At 52.2% G+C, this 13,698-nt stretch overlaps 1 protein-coding gene across 2 annotated transcripts; it reads left to right on the top strand.

Annotated features, from left to right (window-relative positions):
• The first annotated feature begins 382 nt into the window (after positions 1-382).
• Positions 383-10,943, top strand: Sp6 (Sp6 transcription factor). Of its 2 annotated transcripts, none has more exons than XM_048450896.3 (2): positions 383-535; positions 7,549-10,943. In XM_048450896.3, exon 2 carries the CDS (start codon positions 7,606-7,608, stop codon positions 8,734-8,736), a length of 1,131 nt encoding a protein of 376 aa, XP_048306853.1. In that variant the 5' UTR covers positions 383-535; positions 7,549-7,605; the 3' UTR covers positions 8,737-10,943. The 2 variants fall into 2 exon arrangements, with proteins under 2 accessions (XP_048306853.1, XP_085551840.1); XM_085695714.2 differs by lacking the exon at positions 383-535 and adding an exon at positions 5,142-5,422.
• Positions 10,944-13,698: the final 2,755 nt, after the last annotated feature.

Here is a 13,698-nt window from a genome sequence, read left to right as displayed (position 1 = left end):
GCATTGGAGCTGTGTGTGTATGTGTGTGTTTCGGGTCTTAAAAAAATGGAACTTCTTTTCTTTCCCACCAAGTCCAAGTCAATGGAAGAAAAACCTCAAAATCTCAGGGAGGCGGGGTGGGGGTTGGGGGGCTGGGGAGAGGCTGGCATTCAGAGAGTCCCAACCCCACCAGTGTTTTCCCCAGCAATGGACTCATTTCCTCCGTTCCCTCTCCCACTGCCCACCCTGGACCCTGGAGAAGGAAGTCCTGTGCGGCGCTCTGTCCCCACCCCCAGCTGCCCCTTCCAGCTGTAGTCCTCCCTTCCTGGCAGCCCTCACTCTCAGCTCTCACCCACTCCCACTCCCCCCATGAGAATCAGGCCACTGCTTCCTGGATTATCCTAAAAGCTTCTGAGGCCGGGAGGACTTGGCAGCATCCTGCCTGTTCTCCCAGCTCCCTCTCTGGCTCTCACTGTCGCCTCCTCTATAAAGCCCAGCTCTCCCGACACCCCACTTGCCCACCCTTGCTGCTGCCAGCTCTGGGCTCCATGGACTGGTAAGAAAGACTCTTCCCTGTCTAGCATAGGGGACCCTCGGGAAGAAGACCAGGTCTCTTCTGAAAGAGACGGGTCTAGAAAACTTTCTCAGTTGAAGAAGGGGGATAAAAGGGAGATCTGTGGGGGAGGGAGGACCAACAAGGATCCCTGGGAGGTCTTCGGAATGGGTTGGGCTGAGATCTGGGCAAGATGTAGGGCAGGGATTCAAGACTGGGGACTTCAATTTGAAAGTATGGGTGAATATTAATAAACATACAGGGTACACACATGTACATACACACGCACAACACACACACACACACACACACACACACACACACACTGACTTTCTAAGAGGTGTTCATCCTTTAGACTAAAAACAGATAAACAGATGATAGAGGCTAGTGATATTTGTATTTATGAAAAAAAATCAGTTCCCAGCACACTGCTTGGTCCTAGTAGTCTCTCAATGTCTGTTAAAGAAGGATAAATTAAACTATCTGGCCCCATATCTGGACCGTGCCCATTTTTCCAGGAATCTGAGAGTGTTAACAGAGACAGGAGGAAAGTGCTGGTGGCCTGGGTCACCAGCTTGAAGTTTGGGAGCCATGGAGTTGGGAGTGAGGAGTAGGAAATAGTGAGCAACTAGGAACCCAGGAATTAGGAGGTAAGGTCTAGCCTGCTCTGCCTCTAACTCGCTGTGTAATTTTGAGTTAGGTATCTCCCTGTTGAGGGGTTCAGTTTTCCTATCAGTACTTGTATCTGATAATTTTTATTGTTAGAACAATTCAGTTGTCATTTGAGACAAAATCTCATGAAGTGCAGACTGGCCTTAAACTTACTATATAGCTAAGGATGACCTTGAATTCCTGAGTCCTGTCTCTACTTCCTCAGAGCTGGGATTCCAGGTGTTCATCACCACACCCAGTTTTATTAGGTGCTGGGGACTGAACCCAGGGCTTCATTCATGCTAAGCAAATACTCTACCAATGGAGCTACATTTCCAGTCCCTCACAGTGACAATGTGGGGTCTGGAAAGGAACACCTGTGTGGAATGTGATTTGTTCCTGTAATCTGAGATAAATCAATTCATCCTATTAGACACAAAATGTCGGTGGCCTGAACCTAGAGGTCTGTTAAAAATGTTGTTCTCAGCACATGCCTTGCATCTCGGTACTAGGGAGGCAGAGACAGGCAGAGCTCTGTGAGTTTGGGGCCAGCCTTATCTACAGAGTGAGTTCCAGGACAGGCGCCAAAGCTACAGAGAAACCCTGTGTTGGAAAAAAAAAAAATGTTGAGCTCCCAGGGCCATCCCTTTGGTCATAGTGAAGCCAGACAGAATAGCAGGGAGAATGTGGGTTTTGGAGCCTTACCTATCTGGACTCAGTTTCCTCTTTTATCAGTTAACATCTCTGTAATCTTGGGCAGGTCATTTAGCTTCTTTGATCCCTGGCTTCCTCATCTGTACAATGGGAATGATAGTAATAATTACTTTGTTGCATGCTCATGAGAATTAGAGGTCCTTGTGGGGAGGAAGTACCTGGAGTACACATGGTGGGTGCTCAATACAGAAATGCTGCCTCCGATGAACATGCCAGTCAAGGAGGCCGCGACAGGCACAAAACGATCACTTACTGTGAAAGAAGTTTGAGGTGAGGCCTGGCAGGTAGAAGAGACAGAGACTTGGAAAAATCTAAGACTTTGAGAGAATGAAAGAAGGAATAGAAGCGGACAGTGTCCTGAGCACATCTCGATGTGTGTGACAGGCAATTCAATCTTGAGGCAGGCTATGGTGACCTCCTGAGAAGTCAAGTCAATATTAGATCACAACCGTCATTTGTTAGGAGAACTCACCTAGCAAGTGGGAAAAGGAACAAGTTGGAAGCAGAGGAATGAGGTCCAGGTTGTCTGAAAGAAAGCGAGCCAGCTAGGCAGGGCAGAGAGGCAGGATGACCCTGAGGTCCAGGAGAAGCTTCCCTCCAGCTGACTCGGGTCACAAAGCTGTCGCAGACTCTTTGCTCCAGGACACGGCAGTGTTAAGGGGAACCTGAAGTGGGGTTTCTGCCATTCTTTTCCTAGCTGCTTTCCAAGAAAAGATGGACAGCACTTGGAAAATAAGGCAGTCTGACACCTGGATGCGGGCACTCAGACTGACTTTAGCTTTAGCTCCTGCCTGCCTGGCTGGAGGAACAGTGGACCAGTGGTTCTCAACCTTCCTAATGCTTCAATTCTTTAATACAGTTTCTCATGATGTGGTGATCCTCAACCTAAAGTTATTTTGTTGTCCCTTCATAACTGTAATTTTGCTACTGTTATGAGTCGGAATGTAAATATACGATGTTCGGGATAGCTGATATGCAACCCACCGAAAGGGTCGAGATCCACGGCTTGAGAACCACTGTGTAGCAGATGCACTGACTTCAGACGGCTGGGGAGACTGGAATGCCAGGGTCTAACTGCTCCCTGAGTTAGGAACCCCTAACTCGGCTCTGGAGGTAACTGTGAACTGAGAATGCAAACCCCACCAGTTAGGATTTGAAGGTTGATCGAGTGGACAAACTGTGTTGATAAAAAGTGTGAATTTGAACCCAAACAGCCAAAGGGATTCTTAAGAATTGTTGTTATGTAACTCTAAGGGCAGGGAAGAGGGACGAACAAAAGGTCCAGGCTGGTCACCAAACTCTACCTTATATGTCTTCTGCTTCCTAATACCCTCCAGGTCGACTGAGGAAACCAGAGGCATAGAATAACATAGTCCTAGAGGGTCAGTGTAAAAGATGTCCTGCTGGGGCCAGGATTTAGGTTTGTGACCTTCTAGTCCAAAGATCTTTCTGAATGTACTTTAATCTGAACGTGTTTCTGGCAACAGACTTATTTTAAAAGAATTAAGGGTTATTCTCTTTCTAGCAGGGAATTTGCTCTTTTAGATGCGATTTACTTATGCCCAAGGAAACCCTCCCAGCTTGTACCCAGGTTGTCCAGGTGAAGGACTCCAGTTTTAGAAATTACAAAGGTGTTCAAATAGCTGAAGCACTGACCGCTAGGGAGACACGTGCCTGCACTGACTTTCAGAAGGCTGATGGAATACTTCAGTGTGTCTCAAACGGGAACAGATAAACTAGTCGGAGTGAAATGAGGACTGAAAGCCGGGCGTGGTCGTTAACACCCGTGATTCTAGAATTTGGGAGGTTGAGGCAGGAAGATTGTTTGTTGCAGAGTCGAGGCCGGCATGAGCAATCAAGTGATTTCCCAGCCAGCCTGGGATACAAAGTGAGACTCAGCTTTAAAAAGCAAAGAAAGAAGAAAAGAAAAGAAAAGAAAAGAAAAGGAAAGGAAAGGAAAGGAAAGGAAAGAAAAGAAAAAGAAAAAGAAGAGTCCATAATGGCGAGATTAAATTAGTCTAAATGACAGAACTCTCAGAAATTGATGTTAAAGAGTGCGTAGAGAAAGCTAGACCCGATAAGGAAAGAGACAACGAAAATCGCTCAGAAATTCAGTATCAGAAAGGATCACATAGGGAGGTCAAAGCGCGCGGGCTTGGGGGGTGGCAGGGAAGGCACATGAACTACTTTTAGCCAGGCCATCAGGGCAGAGAATTGGGGGTACTGTGGTGCCCAGCTGAGTTCGAGGTAGGGATGTCAGGATTTCCACCAATTCGGATCTTGAGAGTTTTGTTTGATGGCGCGGTGGACGCCCTGAAAATGTACCAGAATGTGGCTTTGCGTTTATTTCCGCCAAGGAATCCAAGACCTTTCTCTAAACTTAAGATACTCAGCCGAGACTCGGAAAGAGAGGGTGGCAAAAAGACTCGCTCAATCCGTGGCTGAAATGTGCCTTTCCCGGGCCATTCAGGTGCCAACCCAACCCTCAGATCCAAGTGCGCGGCAGCAACCCCGCGTACAGGCTGAGCAACCGGGACCGGGAAGAAGCCGGCGGACTTACGTAGTGGACTTTGATGGCGCCAGGCTTGCCGCCTAAGGAAAGGTGGAGAGAATACACTGAGAGGATTTGGGGGCCAGTGAGAACCGGAGACTGGGGAAGACATTGAGAGGATGCTCATCACCCAAAAAGTCCAGTGGCCAGATAGAGGGGGAGGATCTCAGGAAAGCGGAGGGGAAAGTTCGGCGCATGGTGGTGGTGGAGGGAGGGCAGAGGTGTAGCCAAAATACACTTCTCTCTTGGCCTAGGCCTGGGGGGTGGGTCGGGCAAAAACTTGGTCTCCTTTTCACTCAGTTCTAGCACTGCGAGACCAGACGCGGGGTCAAAAGCACTGGTAGCCACACGGGTCCTAAGGAAGGCTCGATAGCTCTCCCGGGACTCTCGGTCCTTCGTCCCATCCCGGGTCTGAGCCGTGTCCCTCGCCGAACCGAACCAGCTCTGGATCAGATTTCCACGGGATCGGACACGGTCTCTGAATATAGGAAAAACTTTCCAACTTAGGTCCTTCCTTAACTCAGGGAGTGGTGGGGACCTGGGAGGAGTGAGGGAGAGGGAGGGAAATGGCCTGGTTAGCCATCCTTCTCGCCCGCCCCCTCCTCGCGCTGGGCTGGGCCTCGCCTCCAGCCGAGCCAGCAAGGGTTAAAGGCGGCCGCAGGTGAAGTGGGCGGGGCCGCGGGTTCGGGGGAAAAAGGAGCGCAGGGGAGAGGATGAAGGCAGAGAGCGCGGTGAGTCACGGGCGGAGCTGGCCTCCCTCGCTCGCTTACTCGCTCACCGGTGCCCGCCCGCCCTCCACCCTCCCGCCGGCTCTCACCGCCTCCACCGCCGCCGATCACCCGCTCTGGTCGCGACCCCAGCTTGCCCTCGGCTCCTGTCCCACGCCGCTGAGAGCCGGCCAGCGCGCAGAGCCCATGAGCGCCCGTCTGTAGCGCGCCAGCCTGCGGTGCCCCGAGCCCGAGCGCAACCGCCAGGTAGGAAGGAGCCCGGGTCCGCGCGGCCAGGGACGCGCGCGGCGGAGATCCGAGGGGAAAGATGCTCGGAACACATGGCAGCCTGAGCTGGCCTCATGGGGAGGGTGGTCGTAAAGGATCTGAGGAACTAAGTACCCAGACGGAGGAAAAACCGGGAGGACGGGAGGGACTGGAGGGACCAAGGGAGTTTGGGAACTGGGGAAACTGGAGCAACTGGGACAACCGGAGTATTGGAACTTTGAAAACCATGTTTGAACAAAAGTCCCCACCGCCTGGGCACTGGGAATCGGGAAAGGCAGACGATCCTTGGGACTTAAAGACGTCTGTCTCTACCCTCTTTTTCGAACTGGGGAGCCGATGTGTTCGCTCTGCTTTCTTTTAGTGCAGCCTTGATTGCAGGCCATTGCATTCTGGGCCTGGGCTCAAGCTCTCTGTCCAGAGAGGCCCCTCGCAGCATGGGTCATCTTAGCCTTCCCATCCCCCCCCCCCCGACCCTGGGGCAATTCCCAGGCGCCAAAAGCTATTAGGGTCCCAGGCCTCACTGCTCCAGCCCAACCCCTTCTGGGCTGCCCCGCCCCGGCCTGAGGCTCCATTCCTGCAGCTTCACCCTGTTCCTTTCTTGTGGTAAGACTGCCAGAGCCAGAGTAGGCACCCGAGTCCTCCTCTTCCCTGCCTCTCCCAGACTATCAATGCTACCGCCCTGGTCCCAAAGGCGGGAGGTTAGTAGGGTCAGCTGAGCCCTGCTTCGGGAAGGCTCTAAATCATTGATTTCTTCCATGCCAGCCCGCAGAGAGGCAAGATTCTAAAGCTCTAGAGAGAGATGGAGAGAAGACTGGGACCTTCAGGTCATAGATTTATAGTGGAGAAAACGGTGGAGGTTTTAAGGTTTCTTTAATTTTGTTTTGTTTTGTTTTTAAAACGGTCTTGTCTCCAAGCCCAGGCTGAGCTCAGAAGTTTTCTGTCTCAGCCTCCAGAGTGCGGAGATTATTTATTAGATGGTCCCCACAACGCTTAGCAGCTTCTCTTTTTCTTCTCCTCTCCTTCTTCTTTCTCCCTCTCCCTCACCCCTTCCCTCTCTCCCTTCTTTCCCGTGTAGCCCAGGCTGGTCTGGGACTCTGCATCCTTCTGCTTTGATTTCCTGAGTGTTTAGATTGAAGGCTTGCATCACCACACCCAGGCCAGATCTCTAGGTTTCTGCTGGGCCTTAGGTTTCTACTGCTTTATGAAAGGGAACTGGTTCCCAGAGGTACTGCACAGTGAATGCTTGTTGATTGAATGATTAAATGGGCACCTTATTCTAGTCGCTGCTCCAAGTTCTGCTTTCTTCAATAAGAGCAGCTCAGAACAGTAACTCTCAACATCAGAGTACTGGAAGGGGCTTCTACAAGCTCTCCAACGCTTGCCCTTGGGTTCTGGGATAAAGGATGCCCATCTCTTCCAAACTCTGATGCTGCCTTCCATAAGGGAGCAGCGGCTATATTTTTGTGAGTTTCTAACAAGCCGTTCTCTGGGTGATCTCTTTCTCTGGTAAGGCGAAGGAGTGGGTGTTGAGTTAGGGAATGGGTTTGGTGGGCAGAGTCAATCAAGCCCGGGAGTGTATAGAGAGATTAAATGCTATTATTCCACGTCGTTACAGCAGGTCTGTGAGATTGGCTTTGGCAAAAATCTCAGGACCTGTTCTGGACTTTCTAAAGGGTAAATCACCTCAAGCAGCCAGAAGCATACCCCTGCCCTATCTGTGTCCAGAGTTAGCCTGGGGCAAGATGAATCTAGATCAATCATTTAGGTTGGCAGCAGGTCTGCGGGGGGGGGGGGGGGGGGGGGAATGTCCAGGCAGCTGTGTAGAGATGGTTCTGGCGGCACTGGGACCAGCCCAACTCCAGGAGGAGCTGAATCCTAAGGGCGGGGTCACTTAGAGGAAAGACCTTTCCGTGCCCTGACCTAAACTTTCACATTCTTATTCCTTCATAGCATTCCCGGGCTCGAACTGATTTGTCTCCACCCAGAGGCACGCCCCCTTTTCCTCCTGGGGCTCGGAAGGAGCGCTTTGCTAGGAAAGATCTGGGATAGGGAAAGTAAGCAGGTCGGTCTCCTTCTTTACTACGTCTCATCTTTGCCTCCTCTAGGTCCCACCTGAGGTGCCCTTGACCGTCCCTGCCCTCACCCCACCCCGGATCCCGGCAATGCTAACCGCTGTCTGTGGCTCTCTGGGCAGCCAGCACACCGACGCGCCTCACGCATCACCGCCGCGCCTCGACCTGCAGCCTCTCCAGACGTACCAGGGTCACACGAGCCCTGAGGTCGGGGACTACCCCTCCCCGCTGCAGCCCGGAGAGCTGCAGAGCCTCCCGCTGGGCCCGGAGGTAGACTTCTCACAGGGCTATGAGTTGCCAGGGGCCTCCTCGCGGGTAACCTGCGAGGACCTGGAAAGTGACAGTCCTTTGGCTCCGGGACCCTTTTCCAAGCTCCTGCAGCCGGACATGTCACATCATTACGAATCGTGGTTCCGGCCGACTCACCCAGGCACGGAGGATGGCTCGTGGTGGGACCTACATCCCGGCACTAGCTGGATGGACCTCCCCCATACTCAAGGAGCGCTGACCTCACCTGGCCACCCGGGGGCGCTTCAGCCGGGTTTGGGAGGATACGTCGGAGACCACCAGCTCTGTGCTCCGCCGCCCCATCCGCACCCGCACCACCTCCTCCCAGCCGCGGGTGGGCAGCACCTCCTAGGGCCACCCGACGGGGCTAAGGCCTTGGAAGCGGCGGCGCCAGAGTCCCAAGGGCTGGATTCCAGTCTGGATGCGGCGGCCCGACCCAAAGGCTCCCGGCGGTCTGTGCCCCGCAGCTCTGGGCAGACCGTGTGTCGCTGCCCCAACTGCCTGGAGGCGGAGCGACTCGGGGCTCCGTGCGGGCCCGATGGGGGCAAGAAGAAGCATTTGCACAACTGCCACATCCCAGGCTGCGGGAAAGCCTACGCCAAGACGTCGCATCTGAAGGCGCACCTGCGGTGGCACAGCGGCGACCGTCCCTTCGTGTGCAACTGGCTTTTCTGTGGCAAGCGCTTCACGCGCTCCGATGAGCTGCAGCGCCACCTTCAGACCCACACCGGGACCAAGAAGTTTCCCTGTGCGGTCTGCAGCCGAGTCTTCATGCGCAGCGACCACCTGGCCAAGCACATGAAAACCCACGAGGGAGCCAAAGAGGAGGCTGCGGCGGCGGCCCAGGGCGAGGCCAAGGCGGGCGGCACGGTGGAGCCACCCGGGAGCAAAGGCAAACGGGAGGCCGAAAGCAGCTCGGCGCCCTCCAACTGAGCCCCCATGGATGTCACATCCCTGCCGATCTTTTTAGGGGGACGGCCTGAGGAAGAGGGGAAGGTGGTTATTTATTGATGGTGAGGGGACGGGGAGAGGGGCGCTAAGGTTTTTTTGTTTGTTTGTTTGTTTGTTTGTTTTTTAGTTTCTGGGGCTAGAAGAGAGGCTATTTGAGTGGTTAGGCTGCCAGGAGCTAAGTGTCCCGCCCCTCGCTTCTTTTCTTTCTCACTATTTCACCCTCCCCTGAGTTGTTGAAGGGTTAGGATGGAGCACTCTTATCATGTGGAGGGTTCGTCTAATAGAAATGGCACGTCCCAGGAGCTGAGGGGAAGAGAGACTGGCTTGGGGCGTTGGGGGTAGCTGTCTGGACACGTCTTTAGCTCCTGGGAACCTGGACATAAAAGCACCTCGGAGCCGCCCAAAGGCCCAGGTCCCTTTCATCCCCCTGCTAGCGCTTGTCCCTCTAAAATTTCCAGAGAGAGAGCAGAGATGAGGTAGGGGAGCCTGGGGTGGTTCCCCTTACGAGGGTTGCTCCAATAGAACAAACCCCTTCAATGAATTCCTTATAAACCCTTCTGATTCAGTCTACAAGAGTCAGGAAAGGCACAGTTTCGTAGCCAGAGCTGTGAGCTGGAGGTCAGAGATACATGGGGAGAGGTATCCAGCAGGGAGGTCCTCTTACAAAATTGGAAGAAGCGTGACATGGGGGGGGGGATGGAAGAACTAACTGCTTCTTTTTCCAACTCTAATTCAATCCTTAACTCTTAGACCTTTTAAAAAGAAATCAAATTCAGTAGTTCCCATTCTCCATCCAATACCCTAGGTAGTTTTCTAAAGTCAGGCACCAACACCAACTCCAGAGTTGACATAGACTCCCCTACCCTACCCCACCCCACCCTCAGGTCCCTATCTTTAGCTTTCTCAATGGGGATGGAAGGGAGAGGGGTCCTTTGACTGTTTGGGGTTGTCCTAGCAGAGGGATTACAGTGGAGGACCCTGTTCCTGTCTGGACTCCCCTGTCCCTCTTTTTAGCTTTAGCTTGACCCTTTCATGTCCCCTCCACTATTATAGAGTCCCCCCCCCGTGAGAATTCTCCTTCCATATGAAGAGTTCTCCCCTAGAAGGGACTCTAGGAAGCTCTTTCTTTGTCCCTTTCTTAGATGCTAGAGATACATTTGGGTTTTGATCACAGGGTGGGGAGGGTAGATTTCTGCCTAGCAGACCACAGGACCCTGGGGCTGGAGGCACACTCAGGTTTGAGGCAGAGGCCTTGAGTCCCTCCGACCTCTCTCTTGCTTTCTTCTCTCCACCCAGAACCCTCTGCAGGGAATAGCTGTGTGTTGATTTTTAAGTTATAAGCAATGGGTATTTTATTTAATAATTTTAGGGTGTGAGTGTATATGTGTGTGTTGTCTGTACCTGTATGTATGTATGTATGTGTTTCTCTACTGAGCCTGGGGTCTTCTGAGACCCCATCTTGTTAACCCCATCCAAGGTCTGGGGCCTAGACCCACAGTATCTCTTCCTCCATTGGGGATGCTGGAGCCCAGTCCGAGGACTGGGAACTGTATGGGAAGTAGGGGCTGGGATCTGGGTAGGAATATGTGTTTGTGTAGAAAGAGCTCCTCCTTAAAAGGGACAGGGTGACTCCCTGTGGGATGTAGGGGCCTGAGGTAGTTTAAGAATAAGGTTCTTTCTATATTCTCCCTCTTTTCCTCACCTCCTGCTAACCTAAGCCAGAGGTCCCCTTTCTTACAAAGAGGACTGAGAGCAAGAGCAAAGCCGCCATGTCTGCAGGTTGCCTGGCTAGGTAGGCACAGAGGGGGAGAAAGAAGGGCACCGTGGGTGTGGGATGCTCTCTCCTCCACCCATCGAAACCAGCCACCCTCTCCCTGTGCTACCAAGACAACCTTTTCCAGTGACCATTCTTAGGGGAACTCCTACATGGGTGTGGGGGGGTCATGCATGGTCCCCCTTATAGACGCTCTGAACCCTAAGATCTGCAGGTGGGGCTTTGGATAGTTTTTGTTTGCCCTGCTCTTTATCAACCTAGGTTTCTCAGCTGCCTGCCCTTCTAGGCAGCCCCCCTAGAGGAAAATGTAGGATTTTTTTTCTTTTACTGCTGTGAACCCACTTGGGGGGTGGGGAGGAGGAGGCAGAAATAGCCTGTGTTTTTTATGCAACAATAAAGTCATCAACCAACCACATTCTTGCTTTGTTTGTCTTCCAGCTTAGCCTTTTTTTTTTTTTTTTTTTTGACTCTGTCCCTCCACAGTGAAGACTGGGCAAGGGGGTCCTTGGGCAAGCATCACCTCTATTCAATTGGCTTGGTCAGAGCTTGGATCTGATCCTTTCCTGAAGGGGATAAGGACAGAATCGCTGCTTCCGGATCCATAGTCTCTGGTACTCATCTGTGGATTGGAGCAGTTTCAGGATGTTTCCGTATTCTACTTATAACTTGTTCCTCCCCAAGGTCCCCTCCCTTCCCTGTCATAGCTGGCCGCCCGACTCTCCCCACCCCCATGGGAGCATGCGTGTCAACCGGTCCCTCTGGCTGTGAGCGAGATGGGGTGACTGACAGCGATTTCTTCACCCAGGATGATCCCTATCAGAGACAAGGCGATGAAAGGCAGCCAGGATATCTGATGGGCATCTGTCCAGCTGGAAAGTATGAGGGAAAGGTTGCTGCTACTACTCAAAGCAAGAAACCTGCCGGGGTTGCGCAACCGCAGTGTGCCCAGGCGCACCCTCACGGGACTCGCTGTCTTCAGAGAGACTAGAGATGCCCACTCATTAGCTGGTATCCAATTCAGAATGAAAGCTTATGACTGCAGAGACCCGGTGTTTGGAAGGGGATAGGGACTCAGCTTTTGTTTTGGTCATTGCTCCCTGTCACCTTCCCTACATACCTTTTGTTTATATTTCTTTTCTCCAAAAAGAAATGTTTTTTCCCTTGTGGGATTCCCAGCCCCTACAACCCGTAACCAAATTTCTCTAGTCAAATCTGGTTCTCAGATTGGCCCATCCAATCACATGTCTGAGAGATCTGGGGGCCTCAGAGTTTAAGGGGACCCTGGAAGAGGACATCAGGATAATTTAGGGGCTGTGGAGAAAGCCAGACTGGTTTGGGGTGGGCACCTGCTTTCATCTTTTACAGGATTTAACAACTCAGAGCCTTGTTTACCTGTGACCTCCTGCCTGAGGCACTCCTGCGGGGCACCTCTTTTGTCTTCCTGGTTCTGGGGGAATTAGACCCCAGAAACCTGGTGAGTCCCCTCTTTTTCCCCAAATCTGCCCCCCGGGGACAGGAGGGCAGCTGTAGGGCCGGCTGGGCTTGTCTGGGCAGGGCCAGGGCCCTCCCTCCTCCCCTTGCAACTCCTCCAGCTGACCTGCATTCTTAGCAGGGGCCTTTGGTGGGGCTCATGCATGCTTGATCCTCTGCAATGCTGCCTGGCTGGCCTGGGCCCCCTGGAGAAACCCAGGGTCACCTATGACCCCTCAGAAGTGGGCACCGCAGCTGGATTGTAGTGGAGAGGCTGAAATGGAGGGGAATCATCCCGTATGGATTGAGTCTCTGGACGACCTCTCTGAGTCTTCTAACCAGAGAAGTGGCGGGTGAATGAAGTCAAAAGTAGAAACGTGACAGAAGGCGGCCCTGGAACGCAGCCTGGGGTTGCTTGAAGTCCGTAGCTTCCACCTCCTCCAGCTCTTCCGGTTGCCTCCTTCTTCTTCGGCCCGTCCCGCCCCCCAGCGGACAGCTGGGGAAGTGCAGAAGAGGAACCTGCCTTCGCAGGGCGCCTCAAATGCCTGTGGGCAGGTGTAGCCTTGAGCAACTTCGCACCCCTCCTCCAAGACGCACGGAAGCAGCTTTTACAACCCCCAACAATCCTTTACTGCCTAATGGATAATACCAGCAATGTAAATTTAAAAAGGATCTTAGGAGCAAAACCAAAGAACTGTTAGAACTAATCAAATAAAAAAGCCACAGAATACAGTCAACAGAATAATGTGAAATATTCCTTTTTCAAAAATTTTTTAATGTGGCTTTTAATCCTAGCACTTGACCAGGCGGATCTCTGAGTTCGAGGCTAGTCTGGTCTCCAACGCGAGTTCCAGGACAGGCAGGACAACACAGAGAGACCCTGCCTCGAAAATAATAATAATAACAATAATAATTTAATGCGTGTGAATGTTTTGCCTGCGTATATGTATGTACACCCCATGAAGACAGCACCCTTAGAGACTAGAAGAGGCACCAAAACCCTGAAACTGGAGCTACAGATAATTGTGGTAGCTGAAGATTAGGGAAAACCTCCGCCGCATCTTCATTTAAATTCCAAAGATGTATTCCTAGTGAGGCAGAATGGGCCAACAAGAGCCATAAGGATCGAGTCAGGTGGTGGTGCTGGCACAAGCCTTTAACCCAGCACTCGGGAGGCAGGGGCAGGTGGATCTCTGTGGGTTCCAGGCCAGCCTGGTCTACAAGAGCTAGTTACAGGACAGGCTCCAAAGTTACAGAGAAACCTTGTCTTAAAAAAAAAAAAGGGGTGGGGGTGGGGGGAGTCATAAGAATAGTTTAAGTTAACTGTATTGTTTATCTAAAGTTTTCTTTTTATTTAGTAATTAAGTATATGGTATGTAGACTTCACTGTAGGCGCCCACTGATGCCAGAAGGTGTTGGATCCCCTGAAGCTGGAGTTACAGGCTGATGTGAACCACCTGGTCTAGGTGCTTGAAACCCAGTCTGGTCCTCTCTGCAAGAGTAGCAAGTGCTCTTAACTAATGAGCTGTCTCTTCAGCTCTTGAGAGATGTTTCTAGTCAGGCAGTGGTGGCACAGGCCTTTAATCCCAGCACTTAGGAGGCAGAGGCAGGTGGATTTCAGAGTTCCAGACCAGCCTGGTCTACAGAGTGAGTTTGGGGCATCCAGGGCTTGAAAACCAAAGTGGAGGAGATTTCTATAT

Source organism: Myodes glareolus, chromosome 9, assembly GCF_982192425.1.
Source record: "Myodes glareolus chromosome 9, mMyoGla1.1, whole genome shotgun sequence".
In the NCBI taxonomy this organism is placed as follows: Eukaryota; Metazoa; Chordata; class Mammalia; order Rodentia; family Cricetidae; genus Myodes; species Myodes glareolus.
The sequence above is the reverse complement of the archived record's forward strand: the minus strand, read 5'-3'. Positions and strand labels throughout refer to the sequence as shown.

What these genes read in the sequence shown, in the direction of transcription:
- Sp6 (XM_048450896.3), top strand. Translation starts at nt 7,606, where the DNA reads ATGCTAACCGCTGTCTGTGGCTCTCTGGGCAGCCAGCACACCGACGCG.